Consider the following 21370-nt stretch of genomic DNA (forward strand, 5'->3'; position numbering starts at 1 on the left):
GTGTTGTTTACATGTTACAGTACTTGAGAGGATAATTGTATCTAATTTATATAGTAATGCATCCCCATTTTCTGGTAAACTAGGTTCCAGACACTTAGATTTCATGCCAAAGAATCAGTATCAAACAGCTAAAAGGATTTTAAAAAACATGTGTATGCAGCTGTGCTACATGAGGAGATTTGCAGTGAACATTCTATTATAAAAAGAGATGTTTCAATCAGTGAAGCAGACATTTTAAACACTCGAAATAAAAAGGCCTCTTTAAAATAAGCTAGTACTATTTAACTGACTATTTGTGGTGAAAATTCTATTAATCCTTTTTCTCTCTGAACTTGATTATTTTCTCTGGCACTATGGAGTCTCAATGTTCAAGATTCCTTATCAGGAAAAGCCCTTTTATTGCTTAAAAATGATGCTGAAGTTGATGTAAGGAAGAGCTAAGGGAATCTCAGGAGTTTTTCACTACTTTCAGCATAGACCACTTCATTGTAACCAAAAGGACTAAAAACATGCATCATTCCTACCATCAATACAGTCTTGGAGGAATCCCCAGGGTATCGGAGACTGAAGACAATCAAAGATCCCAAAAAGCAAAAAAATGTAATGGTGGCAATATTTCTTATATCTAGGAAAGACTCCACAAGTGGAATAGTTCCCATTGTCCAATCACAGCATAGCTCTGAGGGATTTAGAAGAAGCCAAGCATTTACAGGGAGGAGGTAGTTGAAAGTCAGCTGCCTTGCAGGAGATGGACTTACAGCAGCTGGGTTATCAAACCTAAGTAAGAAGAGAAGAAAAAGAAAAGGACCTTTTAGTTGAAAAAAAGTTACAGCTTAGACCCCACACTGCAACGCAGTCACTTTGCACCACACCACAGCCAGATGCTGGACCTAAACCATCGCTTATGTAGGGGAGTCCTGCAGCAGGATAAAGATGGATTAGGAACTCCCAAGCCATCTTATCTTTGTTGCATTTATAATGTGCATGGCTAGGGAAAGGAGAATTGGCTGGGGCTTCCGTAATCACTTGCCATATCAGCTCCTTACGACCACTGGCAGATGGCATAAGTTAGAGTAGGCCAGAGTATGCTCTAAGTTTCTTCAGAGGGCTGGGATGTGACACAACTAGCTTAGCACACAGACTACTTTTAAAACCCTTGTTGTGAGCAGTCTTTGGCCATAATTAAGTATTTAGGCCTAATTTCTTAGGGGAAATGCTCGTAGACTACATTTACATATCACTCACAAGAATGACACAAAATTCCAAATTTATGAATAGTAAGAGCAATGAAATTAATAGTAAAGGGTATGTGTCTTCCAAAGCCTGGCCACAATAAAGAACCAATATCTTGAAGAATGGAGTCTACAGAATGAGAGACAAGTATCTCAAGTTTCACTAAACAGCATAGTCTTTCATTATTTTACTCCATTATTTTGTTTTGACTGCAGCAGTACATGTAGTTTTGAATTATATTTCTATTCAAACTGAAATGTTAGTACATAGACGAACATGTTTACAAGAGAAAAACTCAAGTTTGCAGTCTAAAATACAGGCAAATTAGTGTAAAATAAAAAAGTGGAGGCTGATATGTTTGAAGCAGTGATAGCTGGCTAGATTTATAAATATGTACTTACACAATATTATATATCTAGACTAAAACACAACCAGCTAACACTGCGTCAAATGTGTTAGCTTTCATCCTAATGGGACTTTTCAGTCACATTATGATAACGCACCCTTTTTGTCCATCAAGATGGGACCAACGTGCTTAACTCTGAACATGTGAGTAATCCTATTGAGGTTAAAGTTAAGCATGTGGGCTAAGCACTTGGAGGATCGGGTCTGATCCGATATACAAAGATGCAGCCTAAACAGTGAAAATTAGATTTTAAATATTTTAGCTTCAATCATTTAATTTTTCAGATTACTTCATATTGAGTTCTCAAACGAAATCACAGCTTCCATTACCTTATTCTTTTAATAAATGTATTACTAAAAATAGTTTCTCATCTAAACATGAAATAATTTATCTTTTTCTAGCTATTTTAGATGATACAGGAGGCTTTATACATTCCAAGTATTGATGCTTGATAATCAGAAATGCAGCTGAAGAGTGGTATTAGAATTGAAGGACTGCAGTTTTACTTACTGTAAAAACTAAATTATTCGTGTGCGAGGTTTATTATACACACATTGCTACTATATATAGTGAAAATGCTTCATTAATGAAGGCTTTCACCTTCTGCCTACAAGTTTGAATATACTAGTGCCCAAATGTTCTTACCATTCAATGAGTGCTCACTGGCCACTGCTATTATACTGGTGCTTAACAACTGCAGTTATTGCTGTAACATAACAGGTTGATTTATCACATATATATAAGACTGTATGAGAATTCTAAGATAATAATAAAGTAAGTTAAATCTAAAGTATTTTCTAGCCTTTTTAATTGTGACTTAATGAGGCCAGTTTGATTTATTACTATCTTTTAAAATAAAACAAACTTTCCTATTAAATCAGTTTTTGTTTTTTACCTTGTAAACACTGGAAGCTGAGACTGAATGACCTGGACTCTGACTACAACAAGGAGCAGTGTACTGAACATCAGAACAATAAGCTTTAACAGTGTTTGGAGCATAGAATAAGGAATACTGCATTTCCCTCGGAGAATCTGCATGGCGGCATCGAACAGCATAGGCAAAGTATACTAGAAAACAGAACATGATTTATGTTATCAGACAGTGCAGTCTTGTTTAATCACCATTCACTATACTTTACCAATATGAACTTTATTCTAGTGGGACTGTCAGTGCCTGCTAAAGTTAAGGTTGCCTACCTGGGTCCAGTAACTAACAACTTTTTAAAGCTTTAATATTTTTAACAAAAGCATCCAAGTGTTTTTCACACGGTTTGTCTTTGCCCAAAGTAATTTTTTGTTTTTTTTTTAAATAAACAAGAGCAAAAATATTTCATATGTTTTTTGTATACAAAACTGTGTATGGGGGGAGGAGGGGAAGGGAGAAACACTTTCCTCCATTATGAAAAAAGTCTTGCACATTTTCTGAACAGCACTAAAGCCAAACGGCTTGTAATATGACACAGAACTAGCCCTCATAGAGGCTAACTTAACTAGGCCTCACTGAGGCTAACAACTAACTGTACTGAAGACGCATGGAACAGGACATTCCACAGGTGTCTAGTCAGTTTCAGATTATGGAGTTAAAAAAACAACAACACTTACTAGTTTTTGTCAAGACAGAAAAGCTTTTAAGTTCTAAAGGAATGAAATTCCTTTTTGTTTTCTCTTAAAAAAAATCAATCCCCAAAGTCAAAAAAATATCAAAGTTAAGGTATCATGTGCAACCTTAAATCTGCATGGCATACATATGCATGAAGACAGCCATATTACATGATCACACCATTTTCAAACACAATTTTTATGACAATTGTAGATACATCTTATTTTTTTGTTCTTTTACATTAACACTATTTTCACTGTCATAATGGTCCCATACATTTTTATTGAAAAACTTTTTAAATAAGGAGTTTTCCTCTCTTTATGGAATTTATTTTATTAATTTTACCAGTAGCTATGCACTATGACTATACATTTTCTTTTCAAACAGCAGCTAGCTTTCTTTAGCTGCAATTCAAGGGCTTAGGCAATTAACTATTGTGACAAAGTTCCTCCTCTGCCTTGGTGGGTCCTGCGCTTACTGGCGGATTTGCTCGCCTCAGAGATTCACAGCAGCCCTCAGTTTGGCCACTTTTGCTAGTGGCTCAAACATGCCGTTCACTCAGCTAACCTCATCACTGGCCAGCATGTGGAAAGGGAGGAGAACAATCCCCGCAGTCTCTGCTGACCCACCTAGTGGGTGAGGGGACAGGCCAGGGACCTTCCCCTCTGGTGGGACCCACAGTCTAGGTCATCTCCTCTTTTATCCAATAGGGAGTTGGTGGGATGGGGAAACCCGGGCCCGCCCTCTACTCCGGGTTCCAACCCAGAGCCCTATGGATCACAGCTGTCTATGGCGTTTCCTGTAACAGCTGCGTGACAGCTACAATTCCCTGGGCTACTTCCCCATGGCCTCTTCCCAACATCTTCTTTATCCTCACCGCAGGACCTTCCTCCTGATGATGCTTATACTCCCTAGTCCTCCAACAGTATGCCTTCTCATTCTCAACTCCTTGTGCGCCTTTTGCTCCCAGCTCCTCACACGCACCTCACTAAGTTAAGGACTGAAGTGAGGTCCTTTTTAAACCAGATGCCCTGATTAGCCTGCCTGTCCTAATTGATTCTAGTAGCTTCTTAACTGGCTCCAGGTGTCCTAATTAGCCTGCCTACCATAATTGGTTCCAGCAACTTCCTGATTGTTCTGGAACAGCCCATTATCTTACTCAGGGGAAAGGGACCTGCTTAATCTGGGGCTAATGTATCTACCTTTGATCACCCTTCTGTAGCCATCTGGCCTGACCCTGTCACACTATACAACTTAGCAATGTATTCAGATGGCCCACATATGTCAATAAATTCTCACTAATATACTGTTGCATAAACAGATACAAAGTAAACTCTGTTTATTGTATATTTTTCATATAAATAATTTCAATGAACTCAGGCATAAAATAGTATGCTCCAAGATGCTTCATTAAGGTACACGATTATAGAAAAAAAATCAGTATATTCAATTTTATTATTTAAAAGGACTATTATTGTTATAATCTGGATTATAACTAGACTATTGTAACACATGTGCAAGTGGACAGAATTAAGGCTCTGTGAGCATTCCCTTACTTTGAGTGTAAGATTTTTGTACTGGGTTTCAATAAAAACTTATAGACTGTGAAAAAATATACTGCTTCTTTAAGGGACAGTCGTAGACAGCTTGATATATAATTAAGAAGGCCCTGCCCCTACGGCTAGGCTGTTTAAACAGGAACAGAAAATTGAATAGGACAGAAGGCAGTAGAAGCCAGGCTGAGTTCAGTTTCTCTCTCAGGATCTAGGAGATCAGCCCAACCAAACTCAACCAATCTTTGTTTTGTGGATTTTAATATAGGGAGCTAGCTCTGATCCAGGCCCTGAGGTGATGACCTTATGAACTGTGTAATGTAATTGCTTCTGTCCTCAAACCTTATTAAAAGGGGACGTGCTGTTTCGTTATGGTGTTTGCGTGTCCTGGCCCTGGGCTGTTAAAGTGAATCTACTGCTGTCCCAGATGGGGAAATTAAGCTGGAGCACATCTGCAGCGCCACACTGGGCTCCAACAGGACATATGAGGATGACCCATGACTTTGCAATGACAAAATAATGAAAATACAATAGATTCTGCTTATTAACAACCCCTTGGTTGCCAACAAAAAGTTGCAATTATCTAGCAGTTACCAATAAATGAAGGCAGGTTTGTGGAGATCTGCCCAGTAATGAAGCACTGCAAGGTGCCTTCCCTAGCTGGAGCCCTGCAAACCTGTCTGGGGCAAGGCAGCAGCAGGAAGGGGGTCTGCAGCCTGGCACTTTCCACAAGGAGGGGAGGCTATGGGCCAGCTAGTGCAGGATAGCAGTGGGGAGAGGTACCATACAGCTCTGAGCCTCAAGTGCCCTGTAAAAGCCCTGGCATCCAGGTTGCAGGCCCACCTTCCCTGCTCCCGCCTTGCCCACTGCCTCCTCACCCAGTCAGCAACCCCAGGACCCTGGCAGGGCTTCTGCTTTGGGCAGGGATGTGGGTGCCCCAGCCTATTACCTCCTGTGTGATCCCTGCGGGCAAGCAAGTTGGCAGGGTTGCAGCCAAGGAAGGAAGTGCTAGGATGTACGTTCCCTGGCTGCAACCCCACAAACCTGCCTGAGGGCAGGGACTTTCTTTCAAATAGAGTTTTCAAAAAGCATGCCATTGCCAATATCTGAAACCCATTAACCTATATTAACATTAATGTCAATGGCATGAGATGGGTTCCTGGAAAAATGCCATTAAAGAAGAAGTTGTTAATATCAGGTTTGCTATTAAGTGTCATCCACTGTATAAAGAAATGCTACTGAATTAGTTTAGAAATTCCAGACCAAAATTTCAAAGGCAGGGGCAAGTCAAAAGACACATGCATAAACTGCACATACAAAATGCACATGCAAATTTTTGCAGACACAAAGTTGAAAACGTAGCCTTGAATGCATGTGAGTGACAATTTATTTTTATTTTGGCTAAATATTGTTGCAGTTTTGGCGCATAACTTCTAAAAATAAAATTTCTTAAAATGCGTAATTATACATATTTAAACTATACAAAGTATACTACTGAAAGATACGTTAAGAAAAACACATTTTAATTGCTAGGAATATCACTCTCTCTTGACAAAGGAAAGTTAATATTAAATTACGGACACGTCAAATTTTAACTCTCAGAGGGTAAAATGAAACCCTACCTTTTAATATATATTTTATTTAGAAACTGACTTTAGAGAGTCTTTACAGAATGATGAGATTTCACAAAAATCTAAATGCTAATTGATTCAAATGTGATACTCCAGAACACTTGGCAGTTCATTAACATCTGATGGAAAGCACCTTCTCTAATTTCATGTAAAGAAATTAAAAGGAAAATTAATTTTTATGTACCCTACACTTTAACCACATTATATACATAATTCTGGCCTTTGCAAGCGTCAGTCTGTACTCAAATTAAAGAGACGTCAAATTTTAATTTATTTCCATTTTTGCTAATATCTTTGTCTGCATATCTATTAACAAAAGTTCTTTTGTATTTACATGATACAGTGAGGGGGTACATATGAATTTTTTTTTTCCAGTTCACAAAAGTACAGTTTGCTTCAGCAGACAAAATACTCAGCACACAAGTATGTGATGGTTATTTAAAACTCTGTTACAAAAATACTGCAGATCTGCTTGACAAAGGAAATAGTTAAAATGGAAATTTTTACAACAATAACTTACACCTTGAGCTATAAATACTTCATAGACACAGCATATCCCCACCACTGTTATTCCTTGTTCTTTGCACAATGTTGCAACGGCTACTAGACACACTGTCACTGCAATTGGAGTCCACACTGCAACGTAAAAAGACAGACATTATAAAAACACACTATTTTACAGGACACCCATGTGAACAACATAATTTGACTAATTAAAGTTAACTATCTACAGTTTTCACTTGCCAGTATTTCAACAAGATCCCTATTAGGTTGCAGTTTACCTACACATTTACCACCTGTTCTGTCTTTGCCTCACTTTACATTAAAGTACCTTATCAGTTTCTCTGTCATCTCTTTGAAGCTGAAATGTGTGAAAAAGAAAAGAGGTGTGAAGACTTATATAAATATTCCAAATAGGAAAAAGAAAAGAAAATAATTACCAGCTTTTCAAAATTTCTTTTCATATCTGTATATCTAAGCCAATCGTTTTCAACTTGTGATCTGTGAACCCCCCTGCCTAAGATTTCCAAAAGGGTCTGCACCTCCATTTGAAATTTTTTTAGGGGACCACAAATGAAAAAAGGTTGAAAATCATTGATTCTTAACTCCTAAGTTCTACTTCCAAATCTGTTACTGATTTCAGAGAGTCAATTAGCCTATGTACTCCAGTACACTCTCCTCTATAAAAATGAATGTAATAGTAACCCTTTTTACTAGAGAGTTGTATGGTTTAGTTAATGACTGTAAAGCACTCAGAAGTCCTTAGATGAAAGGCATTTTATAGTACAAAGTATTATTTATGTTATTACCAAGGCATCATCAGTCTGAATTAAGGATGACTTATTTTAAGACTAACTGGTTAACCGGAATATTTATGTTTATATTTTACTTCCTGAAACCAATATAGTAAAATAAAAAAAAAAAAAAGTTATGTATATATGATGTTAGATATTTACCTATGGTATTGTCTGGCCCTTTAGATTTGGTGTATGACAAAAAAGCAGCTAGAAAAAATATAGATGATAAAAGCTCTGCTCTGCCAACCACTCCAGTTACCTGATGGGGGCAAAAAAGTTAACACTGTTAACCTCTGAACAGAATTAGGTCTTGAAAATTGCTCATATTACAGAAATTAGAAGCCAGAGACAGAACTAAACAAGAAAAAAAAAAATAGGGCCTGAATCTTCGTCAGGTATATAAGTGCAACTCCTGTTGAGTTCACTAAGAACTGCACCCATATATCTGAGATCAGACTGCGGCTTAACTACTTCCACCATTTCTGATAATTACATATACAGTCCTCAAGTGCCCTCATGTGGTAAATGTCTGGAATTACTCATGTACCATCTAATTAAATTACTTCAATATTTACCATGAATAACCCTCGCAAAGAACATACAATATGATTTCAGCGGGAGTTAATTGTGCCGCATGAGGGTAGCATGACCTTACCCTAAATTTATTGGTACTGTAATTTTATAGTATAACTTTAAAACAACAGGGTACAGACATCTCCTCTGTACATTGCAGAAGGGTATGTAAATAGGCAAGATAAAGGAACAATGTATCACATCAGCAACGAAATAAAGTGATAAAATGATAGAGTGACTTGGTCAAGTCATGAACCACTAATAGAAACTATTAGCTAAACAGAACTAACATAAGTAGCTGCTTCTGTAAAGATGAGAGGTAAGTCAATCCTTACATTAATTAATAAAAGGACGGAGAAAAGAAAATGAACTACTTACTGGTAATTCTTTTTCTCAAAGATATGTCTCTCTGAATTGCCACTCTTTGGTTTGTGCTTGTGTGATGAAGCGGGAATTTTTCTTAACATTCTGTATGCATTTCGTGTGTGCCTCAGTTTTCCTTAAGTGCTAAATGGTTAACTAGGTGGTGGTAAAAGGTGGTTTATTCTTTGTACCAACCCAGGTGGGATTGACACCTGGCTGTCTGGGGTTCCATGCCCATGATGAACCCAAAAGATAATGGCCCAGACATTGGCCTAGAACAAAAGACCTGAGATTGTTGATCCCCTCTCTGCAGGAAGCCAGTCAGTTCTGGCCAGCGGGAGAACAAAGAGCTAAGAAGGATAACCAGGTTACCTGTTTTTGTCCGGGAATGAGAACAAAGAACGGAGGAGGTGCCCTTGAGTATAGTGTGGACTACTGGAAGCAGGAGACACGCTTCTGGACTGGGGCAAGGAGGCGGCTCTGGAAGGTCAGGACTGAGCCAGACGGACTGTGTTGTAACTTTCTATCTATCTTCGATGCTACCTAAGAACTTTCTACGCTGTGTTCCAGACATCTAATAAACTCTTCTGCTTTGATAATGCTGTCTGAGAGTCATTCCAGTCTAAGGAAGTTGGGGGATACATTGCTCCCTTTGGGTGTGCAGAAGGCTCCAGGGTTTGATCCCAGGAGGTGATGAAGCCAAGGGGCTTACCCCAGTGAGTGTGTGACCCTGTAGGGGGTTAACATTCTAAATGAGTCCTCTCAAGGACTGTTCCAGAGCCGTGCGAGATCCATGTGGATCCATGACAGCTTGGAAGCACAAGACCGGACAAGAACTCCCAGGACTTTAAATTTTTGGAAGTTTGAGATACTTAAGATTGCATGTTTTCAAAGGAAAGTATGTTGACTCAAAAAACAATTAAAAATAAGGTAAAAATATTCTAAATATTTTCTTCAAATTCTGAGGGGGAAAGTTGTGTGGTGATGCAGAGATATCTGTATGTTTAGAGAACAAGAATTATAAATGGGTATTATTTTCCCCAAACGTATGCTTCCCACCCTTGGGCACTAAAGCTAAAGATACATCTCTAAAATAAGAAATAAAGATTAACAAGAGAAAAATCAAATCTAACCATGCCTTAAAAGGTAAAAAACAGGAATATCTTTCATATATACCAAAAAGAGAAACTAACTCCTTTACAATGCAAAAAGTTGTGGAGGACTAAGATATATTCAGAAAATTTTCAAAAGTGGGCAATTTAAAGAGAATTCCTGACACAAATACAATTCTTCGGATTAGGAGTGTGTGGGGAGCAGGTCTGTGAACAATGTCATCCTGGATGGAAACCCAATCTATGCAAAGATGCACTTGGAAATATGTACAGAAAATACCATGTAGCTGCTTTACAAATCTCTGGGATAGAAACAGATCTGATGCTAGCTAACCAGAGCTGCTCCGTTCCAAAAAGAATTGAGTTGTGACATTACCAAGCTACCAGCCTGGCTGGCTCAAGCAGTAAAAATACAATCAAAAAGCCCTGTAGACAATGTATTCTTGGCAATAACGAAGTTTATTGTTTTGGTGTCAAACAAGACAGATAGATTGTGAGTCTGAAAGACACTCAATGTCAGAAACAGAAGTAGTCCAATGATGGACAATGAATGTGGCAGGGAAAATACTTCCATAATGATTAAAAGAAGACACGATGGAGATATAAGAAAATAATGAACAGTATAAAGTGACTCCACTGGATACACCAAATTAGAGAACAATGGAGCAACCAATGAAATCGAAAGCAATCATTCAAATCTGAAACGAGGAAATAGTTTTTATAAAACGCATAAATAACCTGTGAAACTCTCTGCCACAAGATATCCCAGAAATCAAGAGATCAGTAGGAGGCAAAAAGAGGATAATAAATTGATTCTGATAACATCCACAGATTACACGAGAGAACGCAAATAACAAGGAGGTATAAATCCTTAACCTTCCAGGCATAACCAACCTCAGTCTGAGGTTAGGAAAAATATCTTGTATGGCCAGGGTATACCATGTCTACTATGGAAATTCTTGCATCTCTCTCAAGTTTCCAGTACTGGACACTGTCAAAGACAGGACACTGGACTAGATGGACCACAAGTCTAATCTAGTATGACAGCCACCATGTTCCTAAGGGCTTTACTGTATGTTCCAGATATAAAACAGATATTTTCACATCAAACTTGTAGAAAAAGGCCTTATTCTGATGGCTGTACAGTAATGAAAAAAGGTTGGCAGGATGATTGGTGTAATTGGAGTGGAACTCCATTACCACTTTCAGAAGGGACTTAAAGTGTGACCACAGCAATACCTAAATCCTTGTAGAACTTAGTGTAAAATGAATTATTAGCTAGAGCCAGAAGTTCACTCATTACGTGAGCTAAGTTAACTGCCTCCAGGAAAAGCTTCCACAACTTTGTTTAAAAATAAAAATAAAAACAAAACAAAAAAAAAACAAACAACCAGGATCTGGATCATCCTTGACTTTTGTGCTATGATTGACAATTATTTCTAATTGTGTTGAATTATTAGTTTTGCAATGCAGCTACTTGTCCACTATGAATTGGATTGAGATCACAAAAGCAATTGAACGTGAAACAGAAAATTGTGGCTTTACTGAATTGGGATAGATTTAAACTGTGGAACTTTTTTTGCACAATAGCAAAAGCCTTATCAAATCCTCACTGTTAAAATGCGTTTTACTTTATGATAGTTTTTCTTACACCTCAGCAGTATAAATACTTTTAGAAGCTACAATATACTAACACACACACACACACACACACCATATACACATATGAAATTAAACGGAGCCAAACATTTTAATAAATGAATGAAAAATGCCCTTCTCAGGTTTACCTACCGCTTCAGTGTGTATTGGGTGCACTGCAAATAGCAAGGATGCAATTACACTGCTCCTGTTGTCCAGAAAAAGCTTACAGACCTTGAGGAAGACTATGCAAACCACCGCATGAAAAACCAGATTTAGGAGGTGATAAGAAACGGCATTTAACTCACTGAACAGGTAGTTTAAACGAAATGTGAGGACAGTAAGAGGTCGATATGACTTATGACTCCTCTCCTACAGGGAAATAAATAAACAATAATAATCATCAGCTTACACTTATACAGGGCCTTTAACCCCAAAACAATTTCAACTATACACAAGTATTTTTTCCATTACTGCAGTGCATCTACCTAAGATGAACACACCAGTTGGTTAACAGTGCAGAGCAGCACTACACAGCAGTTAAGAACAGAAAGTAGAGACTGACATCCATTTAAAATTCCAGGGAGAATTAAGGAGAACAGGAAAAATGGTAAGATAGGAAAAATGTAAAGAGTTAATTGTGACCATTTCCCCAGCTTCCAAATGGGTTTTGTATGTTTTCAAGTATACTGTCTGATACACTACTTACTGTAGCTGCTGCTCTACTAGATAAAGCACTAATAAAAATGGCCAAAAATATAAAAATAAAATTCAACTACTTTAAATAGATGTATTAGTTTGATATATGAGCAAAGTTTGTATCTATCTACGTTCTTATCTGGCCCTCATGAGCACACTTCTGAATTATATAATGTGTACTCAAAGCTAGTTTAACCAGAAAAATGAGAACAAAATGTGTATCGTATTACGCATTATCATCCACGCTATTTATACCATTCCAGTCTGGCATGTCTTAAAAATACAAATTTTTTTAAATAAGAAGTATTTGAGATTAAACGAGTAGGATAGTTTCACAAAGATTATTAATCTGTTTAATTGATAACTAAATTTTATAATTTAGACATTCTGAACATAAAGTTTGGTGAGAACTCTCTCTAGATTACTGGGAGTTAGTAGTGTTGCCACATGTCATTATAAAGATAATTTTTCTTAGATATGAAATGAGTTTGTGCATTGACATAAGACTGTGAAGTCACAATAAGTAGGATATTAATATAACTCTTCCTTGAAAGGTACCTCAATTGCTATTAATATAGGCACTAGAAATTATAAATGCATCTACAGTATTATATACTAACACTGCCAGCTAGTAAGAAAGTCCCAAATCCTATCTCATGGCTATATAGTCAGAGGACCGTTTCTTAAAACGATAAAATATCACAGCCACAAAAAGATATTTTAAAATATATGGAAGTGTTTCCAAACTACTTTTATGGCATTTTATTTTATTTTTGTGATACTAAACCTTAGGAAGTTATCAAACTGAGAAAAATAAATAATATTCATCAACAAATACATGGATTGTACTGACATTTCTTAAATTGTTGGGTGATCTGTAAAACTAAACAACATAGGTAAACATTTGATGTATCTGAAATTTTGTTTTACTTCAGGGTACAGTCATTATGAACTGTAAAATAATGAGACTGTATCAGAGGTAATTAAACCAATAATGAGAGTAGATTTGTTTACTAGTAAAGCACATTCCTAATGGTTGAAGTGTTGTAATAGTTCTTTGGGTTTCTTTCAAACTGAAAAAAATTCAATATTCAACTGTTAGTCTTTAATTGTAATGTAAACCTAAAAAATTTATTTGCGCATAAGCTTTCGTGAGCTACAGCTCACTTCATCGCATGCATCCGATGAAGTGAGCTGTAGTTCACGAAAGCTTATGCTCATATAAATTTGTTAGTCTCTAAGGTGCCACAAATACTCCTTTTCTTTTTGCAAATACAGACCAACACGGCTGCTACCCTGAAACATTACAATTAAATAGAGCTTGGCAGTTTTGTATATGTGAGACCATTTACTTTTCAGCAGTTGGATTATAGCTGTGAATATATACATGCATATTTTATTTAATCTCTGTATTTCTACTAAGGTCTCAGAATGTCTAACATCAGACCTGAGGATATAACAGACCGTGTACAGAGGCTTTCCTAGGTACTTATATGCCCCCCCAACCCCACCCCGCCCATTGTAGTAGCTGAGTGCCTCCAAAACATTAATGAATTTCTTATGTAAGATAGGGAAATATTTGGAAGTGAGGCACAGAGGGTGAAATGCTGGCCCCAACGAAGTCAAAAGGAATTTTGCCAGGATTTCACCTAGGGAGATGAAGCGATTTGCCCAAGGTAAAGCTGATAGCAGAGCTGAGAACTCATCTCTCCCAAGTACCAGGCAACTGCATGAACTACAAGACCATCTTTTCTTCCAGTTTCTATAGAATGGTCTACTATTAGGGTTTTTTGTTGTTATTGTTTTTAATTCTTCAGTAGTGTTCAGATACTACAAGTTCTAATATAAAAATAAGACTGGATGGACAAAAGCATGGTATGTGATACAGGACTAGTTTATATTTTGTAGCAATACACTGTTGATTAACCGAACGAGTTTATAAAACAAACAGGTTAGAAATGGGTATTATTTACCAACTATGAAACAAACTATTCTGTAAAAATGAAATGATAAAGGAGAACATAAGAAGTGGAACTTTGAAGAACTTACAGTATTTCTGAGACTAAATATATCTTATGGCCAATTTACCTCAGACATAGGAGTCCCCCAGAAGTCATTCTGAAACAGATTTTTTAAAGGAGTAGAAGGATGCAAGTCTTTATTGTCCAGAATTGCTGAAACATCATCAAAAACAAAGCCACAGAAGAGACTGTTCCAGTAACAGGCTGCCACCACACCTATTATTAGTGCTATTTCCTTCAGGCTAACATCAGCCATCTTCTCCGCAAGCTTTCATGGATTAAATCTGGAAAAATGGACAGAACCATGAACACACATTTTATTGATTTCAATTTTAGTTTATTTCAACTTCAGTTGTTGAACGTAGATTTAGAACAATCCATATTAGAAAGGTATAAGCACTAAAAAACTAAATTCATTCAAAACTAAATTTATACACACGAGTTCACAGTAATAAATTTAAGCTTAAAACTGAGGTTTTCAAAACAAATTTTACAAAACCTAACATTAAGAATAATGTTGTGACTAAACTTTCTCCCCTTAATGAAGGCTTACATCCAAACAAACCTCTCTCCTGCTGTGTTTCATTTACTTATTTCAATTTATAAAAAACTCAGAAGTGGCCATCACATACCATAAGCCTTGCTGCCAGAGACACTTGTAGTCAGAGCACTGCCCTATGAATGGTATAGATTAGGGCTATCAATTAATCACAGTTAATGCATTCAATTAATACGGAGTTACCCTAATAGCAAAATAAATTAAATTTTAAAAAAATCATGATTAATCGCAATATTAATTGCACTGTTAAACAACAAGACTACCAATTTAAATTTATTATAACTATTTTTAGATGTTTTTCTACTTTTTCGAATATATTGATTTCAATTACAAAGTGTACAGTGCTCATTTTATATTATTTTTATTACAAATATTTGCACAGTAAAAAAAAGATAAAATAAATAGTACTCTTCAATTCACCTCAAACAGTCCTACTTCTTGTTCAGCCAATTGCTAAGACAATCAAGTTTGTTTACATTTCCGGGAGATAATGCTGCCTGTTTTTTTATTTACGTCACCTGAAAGTGAGAACAGGTATTCGCATGGCACTGTTGTAGCCAGCATTGCAAGGTATTTATGTGCCAGATATGCTAAACATTCATATGCCCCTTCATGCTTCGACTTGTAGACTCTAAAGTTTTACACTGTTTTGTTTTTGAGTGCAGTTATGTACAAAATATATAATAATTTGACATTTGTAAGTTGAACTTTCATAATAAAGAGAATGCATTACAGTACCTGTATGAGGTGAACTGAAAAATACTATTTATTTTATCTTGTTTACAGTGCAAATATTTGTAATTTAAAAATAGTAATATAAAGTGAGCACTGTACACTTTGTACTGTGTTGTAACTGAAATCTATATATTTCAAAATGTAAAAAACATCCAAAATATATATAAATGATAATAGAATACCAATTTAAATGTAACAGTGTGATTCAAACTGTGATTAATCAGGATTTTTTTATCTCATGATTGAGATTTCTTTTAATTATTTGACAGCTCTAGTATAAATAACAGAACCATAAAACTCCAGTGCTCTCAAATCCTAATCACAAATAAGAGGACACTCGCAGCATACAGCGTTACCCTAAATGGCACAGACTGTACTGTTAATGTTTTTGCAGAATTTTAAAACTGCATTTTTAATATAATTTTTTGTGGAAAACAGCTACTAAAAAGAAAACTAAATCATATAAACCCAACCTTCTGGAATATACAGAAAACATTCTATAGAAAACTTAAGTGCTTCAGTTAAGTACCTTAGATGCTCAACAACAAGAAAGTAATGATAAGAAGTTTAACTTACTGTTGAAGTGAACGCTTTGTCTATCTGCATTCTCAGTAGAAAGTTCATGAAGAGGTGAACTTAATATTTTTTTCTAATTATGCAAACTGTGTTGGCGTTACTCCTGATCACACTTACAGCATGCTTATGGGAATTTTCTATAAAGATGAAAAACGATATTCAGAGAAAATACTAAAACTGAACCCCCTCTTTCATTTTTATCTTCCAAAGTTGTCTGGTAAACTCATCAAGCACTAGAAACAGTCATTAAATTGCTATGCAATAGTCTAAGAATACTGTGAAATAATTATTTTATTAACATTGATGTGACCTGTAAGTTGGAGAAAGAAATGGCTCGTGAATTAGGGAACAGACAATGGCAGCCAGACCCTAGGGGTCTTGGAGAGTAAATAGGAAGCTTAGACCTACCATAATCCTAATGTGGAACATGGTGTGACCCTAGGAACACCTCAGTGCCAACTGGCAAAGGGTCCACTGTTCTCTAGCAGCAACTCCTTTCAGGCCTGATAAACTCATTTCACCTAACACATTGCTTTCATAGTATTTATGCAAAAAAGGTCATGTGTGGTCTCTAATAAAATCTCATGTTGTACTGGTCATCATAATCATTTCAAGATGTATGTTCAATTGACATTTAAGGAGCTGTTTATACGTACTGAAAATGTGTGTATCCCAGAGCCTGTATCCCAGACAGGGCTGACAAACAGATTTTGGCCAGACAAGGGATGTATATTCACTCATCTGCCTTGGTCGACATGGAAAATAAATGTTATCAGCCAACACAATGGAAGACTCTCTCTCTCTCCCCCCTTGCTGGACGGAGAGGACAAAAGCAGGGGGGCATAATAAGGTGACTCTCAAGCCACAGAACTCCAAGCAAGTGTGTCAGATGGTTAGACACCTGGTAAACTAGACATGTGCATAGTCTGTTTTAGTGTTTTAATATTTGAGTTATCTTAAAAGGTTTTTTCCTAAATAAATAATACTTTGTTTTAAAGAGGTTGTTTGGTCCCTGGTTACCACTAACCGTTACTCCTGGAAGGAGCAAAACTTCAAGTACTGAAGATAAGTCAGGTGTGATCAAATCATTACGATTCATCACAGGGGACTGAAGCCCAGGTCTGGTCTGAGGGCAAGAGAATTCCATGATTCCACTGCTAGATAGAGGTGATGGCTGGGGGCCCAGGGCCTAAGGGAGTATGCATTTGAAGAGACCATGAGATATAAGATGTGCTATTAGCCCGGTAGCTTTGAGAAGAATCAGTCAGAAGAAACTGAAATCAAGAAAGTGAGAGTTGGAAGGGGTTTTCTTTACAAATAGCACAGAAGACTTTTTCAGTACTCCAAGTGTAGAGTAATAGAGCAATTCAACTATCGCAGGGATCCTCTCCTCAAATTTAAAAATACCTTTGTAATTAAAAAAAGAGAATAAGTCACTGAATTTTAAAAAATAAATGTGTCAAATATAATTGAACATCACTTACAGAAAGTTCTTTTAAGGAGAAGTTAAGGCTGGTGCAGAAGAGGGGTCTTCTGCTTCCCAGTACCCTTTTGGAATATTGCACTTCACAATCCCAAACTCAAATGTCAGAAAACCAGGAAAGGCTCAGTTAAGGTGGCCAAGATTGTTATTGTTAGGGTTGTGGAGGAACATGAACCATAAGCTTCAAAAACCAAAACCAAAAAACCCCCAGGAAATGCTCGTTGCATGCTCGTTGCTATGAGTGAGCAGAGCCTAGAGGGGTTTTACTGTTCACTAGCAAAACTGTGTAGAAGGCATCCCAGGCTGGAGAACTAAGGAGACACAGCAGTTCAGGTTGCACATTGGGGAATGTCACACAAACATAGCACTTGAGCGAGTGCCTGCACTCGGCCAAGTTCACTGGGGATAGTTCTTTACACAGAAGGCTTTGCCCAACATTGATCCCTGGCTCCCCATCTCACTCTATGTTTCCTTGAGCCTTGCCCTCCTTCCCTTACACAGCAAAAATCCAAAGTGGCCATCCCACTTACCCCAACCCAGTTCCAATCCTCCCAATGTTACTGGAACTCCTAATATACCTTTGAGTCCTGATCCCTCTTACCATTCATTTCTCCTTGCACAGCTCCTGGTTGTTTTGTACCTTTACTATTACCATAGTTATCTGCATATTACCTCTGTGAGGGAGGAAAATATCATGGTGTCCATTTTAGAGAAGGGAGATTATGGCCAAATTTAGAGGTCACCTCTGAAAATCCTGATTTATGTGATTTGCCCACCATCACATAGGATGTCTGTTGCAGCGCACAGGAGAAAACCGATTTCTAAGCTCCAGTCCATCTCCTCAACTTCAGTATCATCCCTTTTCCCTGCAGTTCCTTCTCTCATTCACAATACAGAAATATCATTATGTACAATTATTTGTTAGGCAAACATGTGTGTGTCTCACAGATCTTTGTAAAGGCAATGTAACTAAGGGTATGTCTACACTGAAATAAAAGACCCACAGCACAGCTGTGGCTGGCCCAGGTCAGCTAACTCAGGCTTGCGGGGCTCCAGCAATGGGGGTAAAAACTACCATGTCGACGTTCCCTTAGTGGATGAGTAGGTTCTGCTATCTGAAGAACCTGGATTATGTTTCTGGCTCTGTGAGAAGTTACCCTGTAAAACCTTTGTCAGGCCAAAGCCATTTGACTTTTTTGGTGAATTAAGGAGAGCATGCGAAGATTTATAAACTGAAAACTGGCTGCAACTTTACATGGGCAAGACAGAAATTACAATACGCTGAATTATACTGACTCACCTCAGCATTAGGGACCTTTAAATCCACACCACAATCTTCTACCCCTGGAGCTAACACACCTTCCAAATACGTTGCAAAACTTTTTGCAAGACATCATTAGAACGCTGGGAATCAGGATCCCCGGGTTCTATTCCTAATTCGGTAAAGGAACTGTAGTCTAGTGCCGGGGTTCTCAAACTTCATTGCTCCGCGATCCCTTTCTGACAAGAAACATTGCTACAGGACCCCAGGAAGGGGGGACCAAGGGGAGAAAGAGAGCCAAAGCCACAATATCCCAGGCTGGGAGGCCAAAGCAGAAGCCCTCGGGCTTGGGCCCCAGACCCCAGCAAGTCTAAGCCAGCCCTGATGATCCCATTAAAATGGGGTCATGACCCACACAGTTTGAGAATCGCTGATCTAGTCGTTAGGGAAGCTGTTACTGACAGACTAAGTAAGCACTGAGATTTGATACAGTCATTTCAAAAGCCAGGGTGGCTGAATGCGGAAGACTTGAGTCTTATACCTTAAAGACCTAGGGTCTATTCACTGCATGAGCCACAGAAAGCTGACGCAATCTCAGTTATCTTACTGGTAAGACAGGTGGGATATGATAGTTGTCTATCCGAAGCAGAGAATATGGGGTATTAACCAATAATAAGAATCATGAGAAGCACCGAAATATTGCCCGTTAAAGAGGAGACTTTAGTTCATGGCCTTCTGGCTCTCACCCAGGTTACTTTCCCCTAATTAGTGGGAATTTTGTGTGCAAGGGATCTCAATTACCTCCATGTACAGTGCTGGCATTTTATGCTAGAACAACGTTCTGGCATATTACTCTAGAAACAGAAATAAAGTTGAACAACATTTTTATTTATAAGGTTTCACAAATTGTTTGTAGTGAACACCAGATCTCAGTGGGGCAAGCCAGTGATACAATTTCATGTGGTTGTTGCCCACAGATTTTTTTTCCCCTCATACCAACAAAAATGGTTAAGAAAATTGAATTTAGAAAAACAGGCCATAAGGGGAATAAGGAGTAGACTTTTGAGAGTAACCAGGAACCCCTAGACCAAGCAGCCCTAAATATAAAACCATAAACTCTAGCCTGAATTTGCATGTCAGTTTTCAAGATGATCTGACTACCTGTGTGGAGAAGTTAGAAAATTCATGTTTAGACAGAAATGCTGTTGTAACTTGAAGTATGGTACAGCTATTCACTGTTCCATAATTAGCAATCCTGTGGGAAGCAAGCTCTCTGCAACATCATTCCTATCATGGAATCTTGCAGGAAAAAAAGAATTGGGCTTATATTGATCAGACAGACCTCTCATTAATTGAGAGTCAATTTTATACAACTGGAAGTGGACTGAATTTTCCTCTTCTACTAGTTGTGTAACATTTACTACTTTTTTCACACAATAACTATTTTACACATGTATATTATACACCTTTGGTTATTCCATATTCAAATAGTAGAAGGGAAATACGTTTACATTGTGTAAGTCTTGTATACAGTGTATAAGTCTTGTATAGCATGTATTTTATATTATTCCCAGAATACTGCTCTAATAAATCTTTTCAAGTTCTGTGTAAAGATGGTAAAGTAATTCCAACACAGAAGAAGTGCATTAAGAACAGTTCATGATGCAACACCACATGCACTTTTACATAGATGAATTACAGTTTGATTCACTTAGCTTTTTTCAAAACTGTGTGGAAACCTGACAAGAATAGGTTTCCATTGAAATTCCTCAGACACTAGGACTGTGAAGTAAGCTGTAGCAAGTTTTTGTGCTACAGTTCTAACTCCTGAAAAATATTACATATAATTTACATCTACTCAATATTTCTGAGGGTTCAGATATATTCCAATTTTCTTTCTCTCTTTCTTTCAGAAGCTCTCAACTGAAAACATTAATAACAAACAGTTAGTAACTTTAATTCTTTTCAAAAGAAGCAGAGCTCTTGTAAGCCTTTGGCTTCAACAGCCTGTGGCTACAAGTTCCACAAGTTTAATTATATCTTGTGTTTACTGGTTTTAAATTTGGCATTTTTAATTTCATTGACTGTCCCACTTTTCATTGTATTATGAGACATGGAGAACAGAAGCTTCCAGTCCAACTTCTTTGTACCATTCATTATTTTGTATACTTTATCTTATTCCTTCTTGTTTAGCTCCTTTCTAAGGTAATCAGTCCCAGTCTTTTCAATCTCTTGTGAAAGTTTTTTCCATCCTTCTGATAGTTTCTTTGCCTTTCTTCAAACCCTCAATCTACAACATTCTTTTTGAAACTGGGGGACCAGTAATGCAGTTTACTAGATGAGGCCACATATAGATTTACGTAATGGGATATTTGCTGTAGTATTCTCCATTCTGTTCCTTATATAATAAAAGCTGTGTTATCAGGCCCCATACCAACCAGAAAGTGCTATAAACCAGAATTTCTAATCTTCATTGAAAGTCGGTTTATAGTTCGGTTCGCGGCGGGGGAGGAAGGGGGGTGTTTAAATTTTTGTTCAGAATTTTTAGGCACAGAATTCCCACAGGAGTAGATAGTTGACTCAGAACACTCTAGGGCATATGAACAGTTTAATATTTCTTTTCAATATG

General features: G+C 37.4%; 1 protein-coding gene across 1 annotated transcript in view; it reads right to left on the bottom strand.

Annotated features, from left to right (window-relative positions):
• The window catches only part of TMTC3 (transmembrane O-mannosyltransferase targeting cadherins 3), a 44068-nt gene that overhangs the window by 20746 nt on the left and 1952 nt on the right, over positions 1–21370 (bottom strand). Inside the window, exons 2-8 of the mRNA XM_074941934.1 lie at positions 15998–16134; positions 14195–14411; positions 11561–11779; positions 7881–7980; positions 6944–7059; positions 2535–2707; positions 525–777 (exon numbers count right to left, since the gene is read on the bottom strand). Of these exons, the coding sequence (XP_074798035.1) occupies positions 525–777; positions 2535–2707; positions 6944–7059; positions 7881–7980; positions 11561–11779; positions 14195–14383 (1050 nt within the window). The 5' untranslated portion in view covers positions 14384–14411; positions 15998–16134. The remainder of the gene's footprint in view (positions 1–524; positions 778–2534; positions 2708–6943; positions 7060–7880; positions 7981–11560; positions 11780–14194; positions 14412–15997; positions 16135–21370) is intronic.

This window comes from Natator depressus, chromosome 1 (assembly GCF_965152275.1).
Source record: "Natator depressus isolate rNatDep1 chromosome 1, rNatDep2.hap1, whole genome shotgun sequence".
In the NCBI taxonomy this organism is placed as follows: domain Eukaryota; kingdom Metazoa; phylum Chordata; order Testudines; family Cheloniidae; genus Natator; species Natator depressus.